The sequence below is a fragment of the Dipodomys merriami genome, unplaced genomic scaffold (assembly GCF_024711535.1).
Source record: "Dipodomys merriami isolate MVZ:Mamm:240054 unplaced genomic scaffold, mDipMer1.0.p SCAF_7, whole genome shotgun sequence".
In the NCBI taxonomy this organism is placed as follows: Eukaryota; Metazoa; Chordata; class Mammalia; order Rodentia; family Heteromyidae; genus Dipodomys; species Dipodomys merriami.
The window spans coordinates 53,152,476-53,171,813 of NW_027206290.1; the positions used below are offsets into that span (position 1 = coordinate 53,152,476).

Genomic DNA, 19,338 nt, shown 5'->3' on the forward strand with positions numbered 1-19,338 from the left:
AAGAGAACCAAAGTGCTGGCCAGCAGCTCTAGCTGGGAAGCCATCAACTTGTCTGCACATGATTCTGTTGGGAGGTGATAAAGCCTTTAAGAGATGGGTTGGAATGGGAGGCAGTTATATAGGATGTGTCCTTGAAGGGGATATTGGAACCCTGGCTTCTTTCTTGTCTCTATCTTTGCTTCCTTTCTCATGAGGTTAGTAGCTTTCTTTCCCATATGTTTTCCCTACCATGTGGTACCGTGCCAGGAATCCTAAAGTACTAGAGCCAAAAAACCATGAACTGAAACCATCAGCCAAAACAAAAATTTCCTTCTTGTAAGATTGGAAGGAGGTAACATTTAGGTAAACTTAGTATGAAGTAGATTTTTGATAAGCTCCAAGCACAGCCAGGCTGCACAGGAAGGAGGTTACACTAGGTCTGAATTGGGAAGAAGACCATGAACATATGTCCTCGGAAACTACAAAATGAAGCAAAATCTTTAACATTCATATAAGAAGCTGAGATTAACAGGACAGAGGTGGACAGCAAACTAGCGGCACACAGGGAAGGTGTGAACTAAGTCACTTCATGAAACATCCACAAATATTCCTTTTGTGGTTGTCTCCCTAGTTCTTCTAGTTACTTGTATCCTGCTGATAGGAGAAAGGTAGAAATGTCTAGTTCCAGCCTGTCCCCAAGGTATGCATCTCACCCATCAGTGGCCCCACTCAACTCTTCAGGATTTTCTCTACTTAACAGTTTAGGAGTATTACTTGCCTCTTGCTCTCATGAATCTAATTAAAACCCAGGCAGTGAATGGGACAAACATAGCTTGTTATGTAACCCAGACCTGTCAATCAAGCCCTAATTAGCATAATCACTCTCCATTGGGGTTGTCTTAGACCTTCTCCCTAGAAAATAAGATGAAACAACCCTCAACAACAGCTGTTGGGCTGCTTGTAGCTTATCTAGCTCACAGCCTCTCTTGATTGCTGTATACTTTAGGGTTTTTGTTATTTGGGTTTCTTTTGGTGCCAGTTCTGGGATTTGAACTCAGGGTCTGGGTGCGATCCCTGAACTTAAGCTCTACCACTAGAGTCACTTGTCCACTTCAGCCTTTGTTGTTGTTGTTGTTAATTGGAAATTAAGAGTCTTATAGACTTTCCTGCCTGGGCTGGCTTTGAACCACCTTCCTCAGATCTCAGTCTCCTGCTAGGAGATACAGGCATGAGCCATCACTGGTGCCTGGTTATACTTTAGTTTTGAATAAACTGTTGCTTTTTATACACAGTTTGTTTATCTGACCAGACAAGAACTGGTAGGCCCCTGGCCCACGGGTTTACAGTACCAGATGGAAATGGATATTGCTTCTTTGGGTTAAAGTCACCTTCAATATTCATTCAGATCCTCTGGGCAAGATGCAAATGCAGTAGTTTTACTGATATGGTTTCAAGCAGTGAAGTGTTTCAGTGTCTGTGATTTTGGAGATTAAGGTTTCTGAGTATCTGCTTTTTTGATTAACTAGCAAAGCAATTCCTGAGTATTAGCTCTACTTCTGGCTTTTTGGTGGTTAATTGGAGATTAACCAATTAACCTTGCCAGGGATGACTTTAAACCCTGATCCTCAGATCTCAGCCTCCTGAGTAGCTGGGATTAAGGTGCGAACCATTGGTGCCCAGCCAAACCAGGGTTCTTTAGAAACCATTTGTTGAAACAGCAAGGAGGAAGGGAAGCCAAGGATCAGATAATACCTTGCGTCAACTCTCAATGGGGATTGAAATGGACTGGCCATAAGGAGACTCTCTTCACCCTGCACCCCAAAGCAAAATACATCCTCCAATCCAAAAAGGGAAGACAAATGGCTTCCAAGTAGCAAACCCAAGGTTTGCCCTTAACAGAGAATGACATCCTCTTCAGACATCCGTACAATGTTTGCAGAAAACTGATTAGTCATGGCATTGCAAATCCCAAAGAGCTGTACTTCTGCCAACCTTATTTTCTGACCGCCAAGACAAAAACTTGGTCATTAATAGTAAATTTGGCCAACTGCTTAGCCTTAGTAATTACCAGTGGAAGGCAAAACTAAAGGCTAGTTTTTCCTTATTGAAATTGACAATAATCATATATCATGTTATTGAGCTATGGAAAAACAAGATAATTTTGTACTGTGTGGAGGTAAAATTTGGTGCAATTTTGCAATTCTATTGAAATTGTATCTGCCTTCCTATCTCTGTATCTAGAGAAATGTTCATGCCCATATTGAGCTCTCTCTCTCTCTGTATGTGTGTGTGTGTGTGTGTGTGTGTGTGTGTGTGTGTGTGTGTGTGTGTGTGTGTGTCTGTCTGTCTGTCTGTCTGTCTGTCTGTCTGCCTGTCTGCCCTGTCTATCTTCAGACAGAGTTTCTCAAGATAGGGACTCACTTTTTGCTCAGGTTGGCTCAGCTATGATCCTCTTACTACATTTTTCACCATAACTGGGATAATAGGCATTTACTGTTATGACCAGACTTTTCTGCTGAGATGATGTCTCATGAATGTTTTTTACCCAGACCAACCTGGAAATATAATCTTCCTGATCTCAGCCTCCCATGCGGCTGGGTTGACGTGTGATCCACTATGCCAATGCATATATCCTGTTCTTAATCCAATGTTTACCTATCAACTCTTTAACTTCCATTGATGTTTCTTGCCTGACTCAAATTATGATGGTTGCAAAATGGTGATGTTTCTAACTCTGGCATCTCTTCTACATTTTTAGTTAACTGAGAGAAAGTTCTTCACAGTAGAATGCCAACTAATAATGCCTAATTGCTCTACTCTCTCTCTCTCTCTCTCTCTCTCTCTCTCACACACACACACACACACACACACACAAACATATAAATACTTATATGTATGTTAATATGTGTATGTTATACAAACTATTAATTGGTATATATACATACACACTGCATGTGTATTTGTAATAAGTATGGCAAAATAATTTATATAGGTGCTAGAAATTGAACCAAGGGCTTTACTCTTCCTAGGCATGTGTTGTACTGTGCTACTTCCCTAGTCCTTGTAGTTGGCCATGTCTCCTATGTCTCCTATTGTCCAGTGATCAACTCTTCACACCCACTCTGCAATGAGAATGGGTCATCCAAGTCTTTATAAGTACAACGATGGGGAAGATGGCTGCGATCCAAACTTCAGCTACAAGTATATTTGATGTCAATCATATTGGATGTCAGGGCTGGGAAGGTGGCTCAGTGGTAGAGCGCTTGCCTTGCACGCATGAGGCCCTGGGTTCGATTCCTCAGCACCACATAAGCAAAAAGAAAAAAGACGGAAGTGGTGCTGTGGCTCAAGTGGTAGGGCGCTAGCTTTGAGCTGAAGAGCTGAGGGACAGCGCCCAGGCCCAGAGTTCAGGCCCCACGACCGGACCCCCCCCAAAAAAAATAATATTTGATGTCAATTTTGAAAGCTGCCTTAGAAAAGAGACTGGTTGTGCTCAGCAAATGAGTGGAAGGATCAGGAGGGATTGCAGACCAGCCTTGTGAAGAAGTTATGGAGACATGGGCCTGACTCCTGGGTCAATGCCATCTCTCATTTCAAAAACAATAAAAAGGATTGGAGTGACTTCGACCTTGCGCTTCTTTAGGAAACTATCAAGCTCAGAACTATGATGAATGCTGCTTTGACTGGGCAGCAGGGGCACTGTAAACACCCAAATACTTTTTATTTAATGATGAGTCAAGCAAGGATCCATCTTCTTTTCTGCTCACTCCAGAGCAGGGTTTGAGAATTCTAACCAACCAGGCTGAGAGGCTCTCCAAGATCTCTAGTTTGCCTAGCAGGAACAATATTGACCTTCTGTTTTTAATCAATGATTCATCCCCAGAGGCTGTATAGAAGATCAAGACGGCAAAGCATTCTCTTGCCTTCTTTCTCTCTCTTTCCCAGTTTTGGCAGAACTGTTTTCTTGGGAGGAAACAGGGCAACATTAACATCAAATTCCCTAGTTCCCACTTGCAATCTGTAGGGTCCCTGAGTGATTTTCTTAGTTCCCAGGGAGAGTAGGCAGAGGGTAGTGCTCTATCCTCCAGGTGGAAGACTTACAGTAAAATATTCATAAGGAAAAGGATTGAGATCATGAGCAAACTTTTGAACAGCTTTGTGAACAATTTAATGTTTAGGAGGATAAGACTATGACTCCCCCTCTTATGTGCAACCTTCAGGATCCTTCCATGCACTATCAACAAGAAACTTATGGATTTTTTGGCTGTGGAGATAATGGACCAACTAAGAAGTATTAGTGCATGTATACATGGATCTTCAAGAAATAGAGACCAAAAAACCAAAAAAGGTAAACAAACAAACTCTTTGGCTTGAATCTCCTGATTTAGGGTTTATAACTACCGTATCTTTTTTTTGGGGGGGGGATCGGTCATGGGGCTTGAATTCTTAACTCCCATATCCTGATGACTCTGTTCCTGGAGGTATGCTGTCACCTACTCCACCAACAGAGGCTACAAAAAATTGTTTAAAAATAGTTTTAATTGTTATTATAAAGGTGATATACAGAGGAGTTACAGTTACATAAATCAGGTAAAGAGTACATCCCTTTTTGGACAGTATCACCCCTTCCCTTGCTCTCTCCAGGTTTTTCCCTCTTATCCCCCAAAATTCTTTTTTTGGGACCACATTGTAAAGATTGTTTTACATTCCTCTTTACTTCCTCCTCTTCAGGTCTCCCTTTTTCTAAGTATCCCCTCCCCCATGATGCATCTCTAATCAAAAGGAAGGAGCTATTCACTGAAGGAGCTTTAAGGAAATGTACTGCTTAGAAGTGCTATACAGGAAAAAAACAAATGATCCATCAAGAAATAAAGGAACATAGGAACATAGATAAGGCCCATAAAGAAGCCATTATGCCAAATAATGAACATAGGAGCTAGTTTAGAAGTGATGAAAATAACATGTGAAGCACTTACAACCTAGGACTAGTTTTAGAATACTAGTTTTGGAATACTGGTATCCACTACAAGCAAATGATGGCTCTTACTAAAGCCTATAACCTCTGAAGTAGGTACAACAGGTGTTCCAATTCAGGTGAAAGAGTTGCCTAGATAATAACCACATGGATTTCTAGATATAATCTGTTTCTTCAATCAAGTGTCTTTCAATAATTTTTCATGTCCATAAAAACCAAATGCAGTGAGGTAAGTGGCTCCTTCAGTTAAAAAAATACTGTAAGAGAACATTTTTTATACAAATAGGGAAATTTGAATAAGGACCATATATTGGAGAGCATTACTGTGTAAATGTTATCATCTCAAATGTCTTAATAGTACTATAATTAGGCATGAGATGTCCTTATTCTTTGGAGATGCTGGCTGAAGCATTTAGGCCACGAGGAAAGAATAGAGCATAGAGGGACGGAAAGATATCACAGATCTAGCTGGTCTGCTCAGGGCTCCTCTCAGTCAAATGGAAAACACACTGTGTTTAAGCACACAATGCTGTATACTAAATATCCCCAAACATGGTGGCCAGTAATAACAAGTGGTAATTTGCTGCTAGTCTGCATCTTGAGCAGGCAGCACATGTAGACCCAAATGCCATTTGGGAGCAGCTCAATGACTAAATACTTTTTGGCCGAGTTCCTTACTCCGCTTTCACATGCCCCTGTCCAGGTGGTTAGTTTGAATTTCCTCATAACATGGTGGTCTCAGCATAGTTGGACTTCTTATATGGAAGCTGGCTTTCCATCAAGCACATAAAAGGAAACGTCAACTTCCATAAGGCTTAGGCTTAGAAGGGGCACCGTGTCAATTCTGACACAGGTCATGAGGCCAGGCCTACTTTACAGGACTTCAATGCCAGGTAGGGAGACTCATGGGAAGGGATTGTCACTAAATGGGGATCACACCTACAAAGGAGAAACTGTGATGTGTGGAAATGTTCTGTAGGTCAGCAATCTCAGAAACAGGATACACAAAAGGTGTTTCCAAATTCTTCAAAGATCTCTTTGGGTCATATTAGATCTGTTGGTCATCTTTCTGTCATTGAGAACAAAACAACAAAAAAGGAGGAAAGATTTCTTTTGGCTGAGAGGTTCAGAAGCTTTAGTCTTTGTTTGCTCCGTGTGGTTGCTTTTAGACCTATGGCAAGGCAGAGTATCAATGACAGAAGCATGTGAGGGAGAAAATCTTCTTATCTCTTGGAGTCTAGGAAACAGAGAAAAATAGCCAAAGATATTGGATGGGGAAGAGGCCTGGGACAAAATGTACCCTTCAAGAACAAGCCCCCAATGGCTAAGCCCTCCCTCCCAATAGTCCATTAAATTGTGAATCCATAAATGGATTAATTTTCTTGTGAAGTCAGAATCCTCCTGATCCAATCACCTTCCAAGACTCACTTCTCGGGGACACATGAACCTTCAGGGGACATTTGATATCAAAACTACAAGACGTATGGATGCATACCTATAATCTCAGTACTTGGGAGGGTATTGGATTATGAGTTTAATGCAAGCAAGGATTATATAGTGAGACTCTGTCTCAAAAAAAATCTTAAAACCTATGTAAGATCCAAACCATATTGCCAGACCACTTCAACTGAAAAGCAGTGATCAAACAGTTTGATGAAAAGTGGGGAAATAAGCATTTAACTTGTTGCAGGACCTCAAAGAATTTAAGCTCACGTGTGTTGGGGGTTAATAATACAAAATGTTTCCCAGATCTATTTGACCATAGTATTTATGGTAAGTATATGTGTGGCATGTGTGTATGCTATAATATATACAATATATGTGTACATACACATAATGATTTGAGACATTTGGATTTTTACCCTCCAGACATGTTGGGCAAGTTTTGCATTGGATCGTAGTCTGGGCTGTTTTGTTGTCTGTATCACCATGATACTTGTCCCTGATTCTTCTGATGTACATTGATAAATTTCTCTTCTCCCACATCCTCCTAAGGGGTATTTGTGAAGGTTCATTGTTGTCAAAGATCAGAATATGAGTCTTGAGAGCCCAATATGAGCTCCTGTGGTATGAGAAAATTCTAATAGCTCAGAGGAAAACTGGTCTAGCACTTCCTTGACATTCAGGATGATTGAACCCCTAGCCTTTTCCTCATTAAACTATTTTTTTTTGTCGGTGGTGGGGCTTGAACTCTGGGCCTGGGCGCTGTCCCTTAGCTCTTCAGCTCAAGGCGAGTGCTCTACCACTTGAGCTACAGCGCCACTTCCGGTTTTCTGGTGGTTTATTGGAGATAGGAGTCTCACGGTCTTTCTTGCCCGGGCTGGCTTTGAACCGCGATCCTCAGATCTCAGCCTCCTGAGTAGCTAGGATTACAGGCGTGAGCCACCAGCACCCGGCTTCATTAAACTATTTTTTAATTTAAATTTTATAGTAAAGGTGATGTACAAAGAGAGGGGCTACAGTTATATGACTCAGGTAATGAGCACAGTTTTTTTTTTTTTTGGTCCGGTCGTTGGGCCTGAACTCTGGGCCTGGGCGCTGTCCCTCAGCTCTTCAGCTCAAGGCTAGCGCTCTACCACTTGAGCCACAGCGCCACTTCCGGCTTTTTTCTTATGTGGTGCTGAGGAATTGAACCCAGGGCCTCAGGGCCTCAGGCATGCAAGGCAAGCGCTCTACCACTGAGCCACCTTCCCAGCCCGAGCACAGTTCTTTTTGAGCAAGTTGCATAGTTCATTTCCAATATAGTGTCTAGTGAGTATCACTGCTGAATTGGTTCACCCTTTGACCTTTCTGTGCTTTCCCTTCCCTTCCCCAAATCATATATACTTATATGTAAGACAAAAGGTACAGAAATCAACAACAGTGACAAAAGGGAATAAACTAAAAGAAAAAATGCAAACTATACAACTAAAAAAACCTTGTTTCCATCTCTTGGAGTTCATTTCAATGAGCATCATTTTATATGATCATATGCACATAGTTATTGAGCCACTGTGATTCTCTCCTAAGCATATCCTCCTTTGGTCTCACTGTGTGAATATCTAGAGTGCTGTTTAATTGTGTCCAAGTGTAATTATTTGTCTTTTACTATCAATTGGATTTACTTGTAGATTTATAGTTGCATTTTAGTTATTACAAATGAGGGAAGCCATGCAGCAGCCTATGTTTCTTTGGATCTGGTGGCTTACTTCACTTTTTTATAATTTTTCCAAGTCTATTTCCTTCTGAATGGAGCAATGTCACTCTTCCTGATGGAAGCATAGAAATCCATAGTGTATATATACCACATTTTCTTGATCTTTTCTTCCACAAGGGCTATCTGGGTTGATTCCATGTCTTAGCTATGGTAAACAATGCTATAATGAATATGGTTGTGCTGGTGGCTTTAGTGAAGCTTAGTTTGTGGTCATTTGGATAAATACCAAGGAATGGAATTTCTAGGTCATAGGGAAGCTCTATGTTTACTCTTTTGAGGAATTTCCATACTGCTTTCCAGAGTGGTGTAACAACTTTACATTCCCACCAACAGTGTAATAGCATTCCCTTTGGCCACATTCCCCACCACTAGTTAAACTCTTATAGATCCTTGGATCACTTTGTCAGCCTAATTGGCAGTCTGTCCAATCTCTTCAATGTATTTCTTCAGAATGGCAAATAATCACACTATTGGCTAATATGTGCCAAGTATGAGGATTCAAATATAGGCATGTCTGGCTCCTGAACTGAACTGCTTAAATCACTGCACATCTCAGCCTCTCTGGGGTTGTTCCTCTACCAATATTTAGCACACAGCTCTTTATGGCAAAGTTGACCAGTTTTCTTTTTTCTTTTCTTTTCTTTTTGTCAGTCGGGGGGGTTTGAACTTTGGGCATGGGTGCTGTCCCTCAGCTCTTCAGCTCAAGGCTAGCACTCTATCACTTGAGCCACAGAGCCATTTCCGGTTTTCTGAATGGTTTATTGGAGATAAGAGTTGCACAAACTTTTTTGCTTGGGCTGACTTTGAACCTCAATCCTCAGATCTCAGCCTCCTGAGTAGCTAGGATTAAAGGTGTGAGCCACCAGCACCTGGCCAAAGATGGCCAAAGATTCTAACTAAATATTTTCTCTTCTTCCTAAGAGCATGACTATCCAGCTGGAAATTATTTCCTAACCTATTTTATAGTTAAGTGTAGCCATATAACTTAAGCATTCACTAGTGGAATGTGAGAAGAAAATTTCTTTCCTATGTCTTTTCCTCTTCCTCTCTTTACTAGTGTCCATAACCCAACATGACAGTGCAGATCAGCTTTGTACTCTAGGAATGGTAAAGGAACAAAATAGAAAAAAAAAAACCTAGGCTTCTGAATGCACAAAACAGAGTCACCTGCTAAACCTGGGGCTACTAAGGATTGTGAAATAAATTTATATACCCTCTAAGCCACTGTGCTTGGAGGCCTACTTATTCTAGCAGCTGAATTTTTTCCCTAAACAATTAACATGAAGATGATCCATTTTTTTCTCTGTGAGACAGAAAAGTTCTTGAGGACAGAGAGAATGCCTAATCCATCTTTCTGCTTATCTGTCATTCATCCAGAATGCTCCTGTAGAATGAGAATTGAATAAGCAGCTACTTCTTATTTTGTTGCAAAAAATGTTTATGAAGGACTTTTTGTGCATTGAGACAGGATGTGGACACACCTGAAAAAGGAGGAAGATTGGTTCTTAACAAGAATACAGACATATGTGGAAGTGACATCATTCTCTTGGGACTGGAGAGAGTGGTGCAGACTGATTTCATACAGTGTCTACAGGTGTGCCTACAAGTGCTAGCCAGACCTAGCCAGCAGGATCCCACAAATGACATTTAATGAACCACCATGGTGATTAAGCCACAGCACACTATACAGTGGTTCCTAGCTCTTTTCTCCAGTAAGTTCTTTCAGTTGAGTGGCTTTAAATTTGGAAAGGCAGGAGATAGCAATGGTTCTGTCCATCAGTATCATCTGTCGTCATCTTTGGGCTGCCAGCATGACAGCTGGGGAAGAGTAGGATCAAGTTGACTGGCAGAATGCTTTACATCTAATGAGTTTGTGCACAATAATAGTATAATAAATAAGACTCTAGAGGAACTCAGTTATCACTTGCATTCCAAAAGTGAGATATGGCCTTACCAGAAGCTCACAGAACCATCTGTCATCAAATATTAGTCTTTGTGTCAGTGACTAGACTAGCCTGGGGAAATGGAAAACATCAGCGAAGGGAGACAAATGACGACCCATGTCATCCAAAAAGACTTAAGGGGAGCTGCCTTAAGAAGCAAGAGATTTGCAGATGATTTTGAAATAAGTATCTACAACCACTACCAAAAGCAGTTAGAGTTAAAATCTTAGCTGCTGAATGCTAATGAGCTTTTACATTGGATAAGTTCAGTTTCTGTCATTCAGAGTAAGTTCTTGAGTAATATCATTCTTATCTGCTTGGATTTGGGGCTGGAATTATTGTGATCATCTTTAATGTGTTTTTGCCAGTTTTGATCCATCCTGATCTGATTGTCACCAAAGCATTCTGCCAAGGACATAGCCATTAATGACAGGGATATTGAAAGTGGACGGAAGCTTGAGAATTTGACCAAAGCTGTTAGGATTTGTAGTTGTTTGTTTTCCTCATTTCTTTGTTGAGAGAAAGAAGGGAGAATCTCACAAGCTGTCATAAATAGAGAATTGTGGCCTAAACAAATCTCGTCAATCAATAACATAACTAATCCCGGGGCATATCAAACCATATGGTAATGGGAAACGTTAGGGAGAATACAGTAGAATGTTGATCATTTAAAAAGAATATGAAATTAGAATAACAATTCATCAAAATGAAAAACTCAAGGATAGCCAAGTCCCAGTAGTTGCAAGTACACTTTGGGGCTTATCTGTGTAAGACCTATGCAAAGATTTTCCTTGTAAGGATTTCTGCCTAGACAAAGCATGCAAAGTTTCTGGGATGGATCCCTAGGGACATGATTCAACAAGGGTCAATTTTGGTGACTTATAGATTTCACTTCTAGATTTGCTTTTTCAGTTGAGAACAATCTTTCACTTTGTTCCTGGACTAGTATTGGTGGATGTTTACAGAGAACCTAGTAGAACAATACTCACCATCCCTCCCAGCACCTCTCATATGTCTTCTTAATACTATAGAGCATGCTAAAAGATATACTGTCTAGACCTCTTGCAGCTATGGTTCTGTTGTAATTTAGCTAGATCCCACCAATCAGAGATTTGAGGGGTAGAAAGAAGGCAGGTCTGTGCTGCATTTCTGCTGCCACTGCTGCTCAAGTTGCAAGCTTGTGGAGTTATTACTTGGGGTCTCAGAATGTTAAGACACAGTACTAGACATCTATTTTCCTGAGACAGATGGTAAAGAAGGGCTTGATTTAGGAGCTGGTAGCTGTAATGGGGACTTTATTAGCATGGATTTCTGATTATGGCAGCTTTCTGATCACTGTGGCATCCCTATGGTGGTAAAGGTACGTTTATGGAGCTGGCAGCTGTAGAATGGCTCCCTACTTTGGCAAATGGCTTCCTCTGTGGTGGATGGTTAGTTTGTTCAGTCTTCTCATGGTCCTTTTTAAAAAAAAAAATTCCAAAGCTGATTTTCTTCTATTATTTTAAATTCAGTTCAGAGGTTGTGTTTTTTCATCCTTAATATTTTTCATATTCCATAAAGCACTGTTGAGCTTATAGAACTTGGCTGGCATTGCTGTTCCCTCAAATTTGGTGCTCCCAGGAATTCTCATAGCTGGGAGAGGTTGGGCTCGATGATTCTTTTGTATTATTAACATACTTTATTGTTATTATGGAGGTGATGTACAAAGGGATTACAATGACATGAGTCAGGTAAGGAATATATTTCCTTTTTTGCAGTGTAAAAACATGGAATGCTTCACGAATTTGAAGTCATCCTTGTGCAGAAGTCATGCTAATCTTCTCTGTATTGTTCTATTTTTAGTATATGCTGCCCAAGTGAGCACTTCTCAAGACTTTTAAGCTGTCCAGCATTCTTTGTGGTACAGAGATTCCAAAGATGGCCCTATCAATAATTTTTTCATAATGTATATACAGGCAACACTACTCATTAAGAAGCCAAATTCCCTCCCTTGCTCAATGGCTTGAATGAGAGAAGGTAAGAGCTCAGGTTGGCCTCAAACTCTGGATCCTCTGCCTGTCAAGTGCAGGGATTATGCATATACACCATAATTGTGTATCTACTAATCATTTGTTTCTTTTTCTATGAACTACTCATTCTGACCCTTTGTTTTTCCCATTGAGTTCTGTATTTCTGATTGATGGGTAGTTCTTTAATCTAGACACAGATCTTTGATATACATATATTCTCCAAATGTCACCTTCTACATGATTTCTTTTCATATTTTTGATAATTTTGTCACTCAAGTTTTGTATTTTAATGTAGTGATATTTATTTCTGAGTTTGTGCTTTTCCTGTTTTGGTTAAGACATTCTTCCTTGCTCCAAAATCGTAAGATACTTGCCTTTTCTCTTCAAATGTTTTAAAATTTTCTTACATTTCTTTCTTTTCTTCTCTTTTCTTTTCATGGGGCCTGAACTCTGGGCCTGAGCGCTGTCCCTCAGCTCTTCAGCTTAAGGTTAGCACTCTACCACTTGAGCCACTGCACCACGTCTGCCTTTTTCTGTTTATGTGTGCTGAGGAATCAAACCAGGGCCTCATGCATGCCAGGCAAGCACTCTACCACTGAGCCACCTTCCCAGCCCTTACATTTTTTTTCTTGATTCCAGCTGTGATTTCTTTTGTGCTTGGAAAAAAATAAAAATTGTGCTTTGTTATATAGTTCATAAACTGGCCAAAATACTCATTTCTGTATTACATCCACATGCCTGAAAGCCACAAGCCTGTGGCTCTACCACTTGAGCCACAGCACCATTTCTGGTTTTCTGGTGGTTAAATGGAGATAAGCGTCTCACAGACTTTCCTGTCTGGGGTTGGCTTTGAACCATGATCCTCAGATCTCAGCTTCCTGAGTAGCTAGGATTACATGCATCAACCACCAGTGCCTGGCTTTTTATTTATATTTCTTAAAAATATGTTTAAAATTTTATTTTATTTTTAGTTATTTTGTTGGTCATGGGGCTTGAACTCTGGTCTTGGGTGCTGTCCTTGCTTTCTTCACCTCAAGGTGAGCGCTCTACTGCTTGAGCCACATCGCCACTTCTGGTTTTCTAGTGCTTTATTGGAAATAAAAGTCTCATGGATTTTCCTGCCCAGGCTGGCTTTGAACTGCAATCCTCAGATCTCAGCCTCCTGAATAGCGAGGATTACAGGCGTGAGCCACCGGCACCTGCCTAAAATTTTATTTTGTTAGCATACATCATCATTATACAATAGGACATTTCATTATGACATTCTCATATATGTATATGCTGTATTCCAATCAATTTCTCTACCTCCATCATTCTCCCTTACCTCTCTTCCTAATATAATTTCAACAGGGATTGTTTTCAAACATGCCAACAATTTATTTTAACCCTATTCTTTATAATAAGTTTTGATTTCTGCTACAGCAAGATCTTTTCTCCTCACTGTTCAAAATTGATCATATTAGCCTTTTACATTTCCTCTGAATTTTATGATCAGATTCCTGGAAGGCACGTTGGGATTTTGGTTTAAATAGCATTGACTCTTGATCAATTGGAAAGGATTATAGGAAGAAGATTCACAGGGTGTCAGCTTTGTGTCACTGCAATAAAATACCTGATAGAGGCTACTTAGGCATTAAAGATCATTTGACTCAGAAGGCCAGGATCAGGTGGCTCTGTTGGCTTGGGCCTCTTAGTGGAGTACATGTTGAAGTCAGCACTCACAGCTTAAGACATGAAGCAGAGAGAAAAAGACATGATATGTGTGTAAGACCCCACAATCCCCTTCAAGGACATGCCTTCATGTCTTAAGACCTCTCACTTTGTCCCATCTCTTAAGAGTTCCACAGCACTTCCTTGAGGCCCAAGGGGCACTACCGATGTTCAAACTATAGGACTATCCATGTGGTTTTCTATGTATAAATGTCTTTGAGTAGCCTTTTCAGGGTATTTTGTCATATGGTCTTTGCCCTTAAATTGTCATTAATCTTGTTCTACACTGTTTTCCAAAATCAACATTTTGGAAGGTGCCTTTATATCCACCAACTTGGTTGATTGAACACTTACTGGCACTAGAGTCTCCTAATGATCTTAACAACCATATTTTCTGTAAATAAAGAACACTTTCCTTCCTTGACAGTCTGTAGTTACCTAAGTTGAAATGCATTTAACACCCCCAGTCTTCTGAACATGATGACTTAGCTACACAGTACACTGTAGAGTGCTGCTGCGGCTCTCATGTCTACTGCTCCCACGCATGGAGAGGGGATTCTTTATGACAAGTCACTGGCCTGGAAAAGGGTTGAAAAACCTTAAGTCAAATCATTATAAGTTAGGGACTGCATATTTGTTTAATTAACACATTTTTTGTGCCTCTAATCTTTGCAAATGCCATTTCTCTGCCTAGAGACCTTCACACTCCCCAGCCTCCACTCCTCTCTTATATAAACTCGCCTAGTGAAACTTTTCAAACACAATTTTTCATTCACTCCCTTGCACTTGAGGACATACTCATACCATAGTGTGATGCATAGAATACACCATTTCTAGCTTTGTGTCTTGTTGGAGATGAGGATGCTGAGGTCACTAGCCCAAGAATCTCCAAATATGGAGGAGTCAGAAAAGCCTGAGTATTTGATAAAGTTGTATCTGAAGCTGGCTAACTTGGGAGGCTGAGATTGGGAGGATCATTGTTCTTATTACTAGTGTGTAAAACTATAAAACAAAACTACCTTTTGTTTAAATAATAAAGGAATATGGGCAGCCAGTGGCTCATGCCTGTAATCCTAGCTGCTTAAGAGGCTGAGATCTGAGATTTGTGGTTCAAAGCCACCCTGGGCAGGAAAGTTCTATGAGACACTGGTCTCCAATTAACCACCAAAAACCTGGAAGTGGAGCCATAGTCTCAAGTGGTAGAATGCCAGCTTTAAGCAAAAAAGCTAAGGGACAGAGCCTAGGTTCTGAGTTCAAGCCCCAGTACTGGCACGCGCACGCGCGCACGCACGCGCGCGCACGCACACACACACACACACACACACACACACACACACACACACACACACACACACGAGATTAAGAGTAAAGGAGGGAATCCAATGCAATTCTAAGGGGCTGGGAAGGTGGCTCAGTGGTAGAGCGCTTGCCTTGCATGCATGAGGCCCTGGGTTCGATTCCTCAGCATCACATAAGCAAAAAGAAAAAAGCTGGAAGTGGCACTGTGGCTCAAGTGGTAGAGCGCCAGCCTTGAGCTGAAGAGCTGAGGGACAGCGCCCAGGCCCAGAGTTCAGGCCCACAACCGGACCCAAAAACAAAAACAAACAAACAAAAAACCAATGCAACTCTAAGTCTCCAAGTTTTTGAGCCAGGATGTGTGAAAAGCAAGAGAAAAACCAAAAGGGGTAAGTCTAATTCTTTGTATGTGCAGGGAGGTACTGGTGTTGAACTCAGGGATTCATGCAAAGTAGGCTTGTACTCTGCTACCTGAGTCATGCCTTCAAACTGTTTTCTCCTTGGTTATTTTGGAGAGGGAATCAAACTTTTCTGCCAAGGCTGCCTCAAACTGTGGTCCTCCAGCTCTCAGCCTCCTGAGAAGCTAGGTTTACAACTATGAGCCTTTGGCACCCAACTTGTATAAAGCTATTTAAAAATCATTACAATTTCAGAGAAGCAGAGAAATTAGAGGAAGCCAGAGTAGTCATATAAGCAAAGCAACTATGCTCCCAGGCTCCCTCCCTAGCTGTGCTGAATACACAGCCTTTTGGGGAAAGAGGGTGCTTCTGTATTAGGGTTTGAACTTTGCCTCATACTCTCATTCAGCTTCCTTGTTCACGGCTAGAACTCTACCACTTGAGCCACACCTAGCCAGATTTTTCTGGTTAATTAGACAAGGAGTCTTGCAGACTTTCCTGCCTGGACTGGCTTTGAACTGCTGTCCTCCAGGTTTCAGCCTCGAGTGACTAGGATTACTAGGATTACACTAGAGCCTGACTCATAGATAACTTCTGAAATTGACTTGTGACCCTTAATATATGAAGGGCCATACCAAGAGTTACTGATAATTAACTCCTGAATCATTTATAACTCATATACCATACAACTTGTCTGTTTAAATGTATAAGTCAATTGTTGCTAGTCTATTTCTCAACTCTGCCTAATAATAACTACTGATCTTTTTCTATGGATTTTCCTAACCTGGCATCTCTTTCTCTTTCTCATCTTTATATCAATTTCTTGAGTCTTTCTATCCATTTATTCTCTCTCTCTCTCTCTCCTCCCTCTCTCTCTCTCTCTCCCCTCTCTCCCTCTCTCCCCCCTCCTTATCCCTTCTCTCATAGGTGGTATATTGCTATGTAGCTCAGGCTGGCTCAAATTTAGCATTCTCCAGCTGAGCTTCCCAAGTGTTGGATTACAGGCACATACTACGAAGCTCAGCTTACCCAAAACAATTCACACAAATGAACCATTCAGCTTTATGTTTTCAAGATTTACTAATGTTGTATGTGTAGTGTATCAATAGTTTGTTCTTTTTTGTGTTGATACTGGGGCTTGAACTTAGGGCCGGGCACTCTCCCTTAGCTTTTTCACTCAAGGCTGGTACTCTACCAGTTGAGCCACACCTCAAGTTCTTCCCTTAAATAGTGAAAAAAATTTTAAAGGATGTATTTATGTTGGACATCAAATACAAAAACTTGGGTTTTGGTTTGTTTGAAGACTTTATTTTCAGCAGATGTTATAGCTCATGTGTCATAAAAGTCATCAAAGTCATCGATGGATGTATTGTGGTTTTTAGGACGTAACGCAGCTTCAATTTCTGAGTTGCTGTCATCAGACTCTCCCCAGAAGGCTAGAAGAGAAAAAAAAAACAGCTACTTAACATTTCCACACTGATTAAAGTTTTTACAACAGCACAGTAGGACTGGTTGAGACACCATCCTGCAAAAGACCTAACAGGAATACCAGGTGACGTTCCATACTTGGCATAGCAGGAATACATGACAGTACTGCACAAATTTACACCCTGCGCTATGAGTCCTCTGCATTGTCACAGAAAAATCCATGCAGAATACTACATTTCCCTTCTGTTGTGTCCCACTCCTCATTACAAGAGGGAGATTTACAATCAGAGTTAACACAGAAACAGGGTTACCTCAGCTGTTCTTTGCAAGAGCAGAGCAGAAAAGAATGGCAGTGATGACTGGCTTAAGGTAGGACCTAGATACACTATCATTTCTTTGGGAGGTGCTCTTAGCAACCAGGGGAGGGTGACCTACCACAGGGAGCAAACCTAGAAAAGGTGTGATCACAGGTGTGTGCTGGCAGTGGACACCTGGTATCAATTCTGCTAAGGACTCTCGGAGGAACTGTGGAGCGCTCTCCTTACATTAACCTAGTGAAGCAGATACTTCACAGTCCTCACACGAGGACAGAGGACACTAAAAGCTGTCATAAACAACATTTTTGGCTAAAATGTAAAATAAAAATTTGTGTCTGATTATTTCTCTTACCATTTGACTTTAAATTGGTCATTAGCTTCTTTTCATTTTCATGCCTGTAAAATTTTTAAAAAAAGGTGAAAAGAAAGGTGACAATCAGACTAAGAGTTGTATTACCAAGAACTGTCAGGAAGAAGCACTTAGCAGGTCAGAAACTATCCTTCCCACATACTGAAAGCACCAAGACAATAAACACAGGAGTTACACAAGAGTTATCTGCTGGGGCCTCGGTGGGAGCACTGCTACTGCAACAGCATCACATGGGTCCTCTGCGAATACCCTTGCCAGGCTCTTCCAGGTCCTCTCTTCCTGGATATGTATGCCCTGAGTGCCGTGGACTCGGGCTAGAGGATGATCACATGGTCTGGAGGCAAAGGACAACTTCCATTCAGTAGTCCTCTGGAAAATACTGTGTATAAAGCTTTAGTGCTCTTAGGCAAGTGAAAGTGAAATACTGAAGCCAGGAATTCAAGATGTTAAAATGCAAGGAGATGCTGTAAGTTGAAATACTTATTCAGTTGAGGCAGCAATACAAGCAGTTTAACCAAGGAGGTCACAACAAATGTGCTAGAAAATGACAAATGTCATGGACATATACATTTAGCTTTCTATGAATCAAACATACACACCCTCGTGTCTCTGGTGCCTAGTGCCTACTGACCCTCTGCTAGAGACAACAGGACAAGAAATCTGGCTCTGTGGAGTGGGATTTCTCAGTTGTCTTTTCAAGAGTTTCTATGATTTTAGTGAATTAAAAACCCTCTCTGGGAACATCATTAACATGTTTTATAATTCTTAAACCCTCCAAGGCTCATATTGAAGGATGAGAGGGGGTCAAAGGAGACATTAGGATTATTTGTGTCATACCAGGCACATACCTTGTTTCTCTTGAAGCAGGAAACCCTGCACAATCATCTTTCCCTTTCTAGTAGGCTGAGTCTGGTTAACCCGCAGCTAGTTAACTGCTGCTTCTCTCAAAGTGCCATAATTTACTTTTTTGGGGGGAGGGAGTAAAACAAACTTCCACCGAGGTACCATTTTCCAGGCCCAGGATCCCTCTTGCAACTTAGTGCCTGGTACTGGTAGTAATCAAGTTGTGCCTGAGACCATTTCTCTGTGAAGAGTAGAAGATCTCTATAACCATCTGAAAAGAGATAGCAGCTCTAGAAAAGAAGAAAACAAAACTGGCCTAATGCTGCACATGTGATTGTGAAAACCATCTATGCAAGTGATAGTTTGTAATCTTCCGACTTATCAGAAGCAAATGAGCCAGCAGTCAGGTTGGGTTCCACTGGAGGTGAACCACGGGGCCTGCCAGGGTCCCTCTGGCTATGCACAGGGCATTGTAGATAGGCTATGTCTCCTCAAGGCCCTTGCAATTATTTTTTTCTGTTCGTCTTGTGATCACACAATACATTGTATAATACATTTAAGACACAGGGAGTCAGTCAACATATCATGAAATGTGAATTGTCTTTTTGGTAGTTTTTCCTAACAAGAAACATGTGTCAGAGCTATATGCACCATAGTTCACCACTCAGAAAGGGGAAAGATGCTCTCAAGTGATTTCTACTCCACCCTTATACCCAAGGAACAATTCTTTTACTCTCTGTAAACCCATCTCTAAAAAATTCAGTGTGATACTGTAATTCAAGAATTCATACTAGACATAATCTACACAGTCAAACACAAAACTAGACGGTAAGGGTTACTCCAAGTTATAAGTTTTGCTTTGTAAAGCCAGTAA

At 41.0% G+C, this 19,338-nt stretch overlaps 1 protein-coding gene and 1 non-coding gene across 3 annotated transcripts in view; both read right to left on the reverse strand.

The window, feature by feature from the left end:
• Window positions 1-11,853: 11,853 nt before the first annotated feature.
• On the reverse strand, window positions 11,854-11,955 carry LOC138817430 (U6 spliceosomal RNA). The gene has a single exon (XR_011368875.1). It is a non-coding gene; the product is annotated as a U6 spliceosomal RNA (small nuclear RNA).
• A 4,837-nt stretch (window positions 11,956-16,792) lies between these two features.
• The window catches only part of Kiz (kizuna centrosomal protein), a 92,364-nt gene continuing 89,818 nt past the window's right edge, over window positions 16,793-19,338 (reverse strand). For both annotated transcript variants that reach the window (XM_070006660.1, XM_070006661.1), the window contains 2 exons: window positions 17,604-17,647; window positions 16,793-16,942 (listed from right to left, as the gene is read on the reverse strand). In XM_070006660.1, coding sequence (XP_069862761.1) covers window positions 16,836-16,942; window positions 17,604-17,647 — 151 coding nt within the window. In that variant the 3' untranslated portion in view covers window positions 16,793-16,835. The remainder of the gene's footprint in view (window positions 16,943-17,603; window positions 17,648-19,338) is intronic.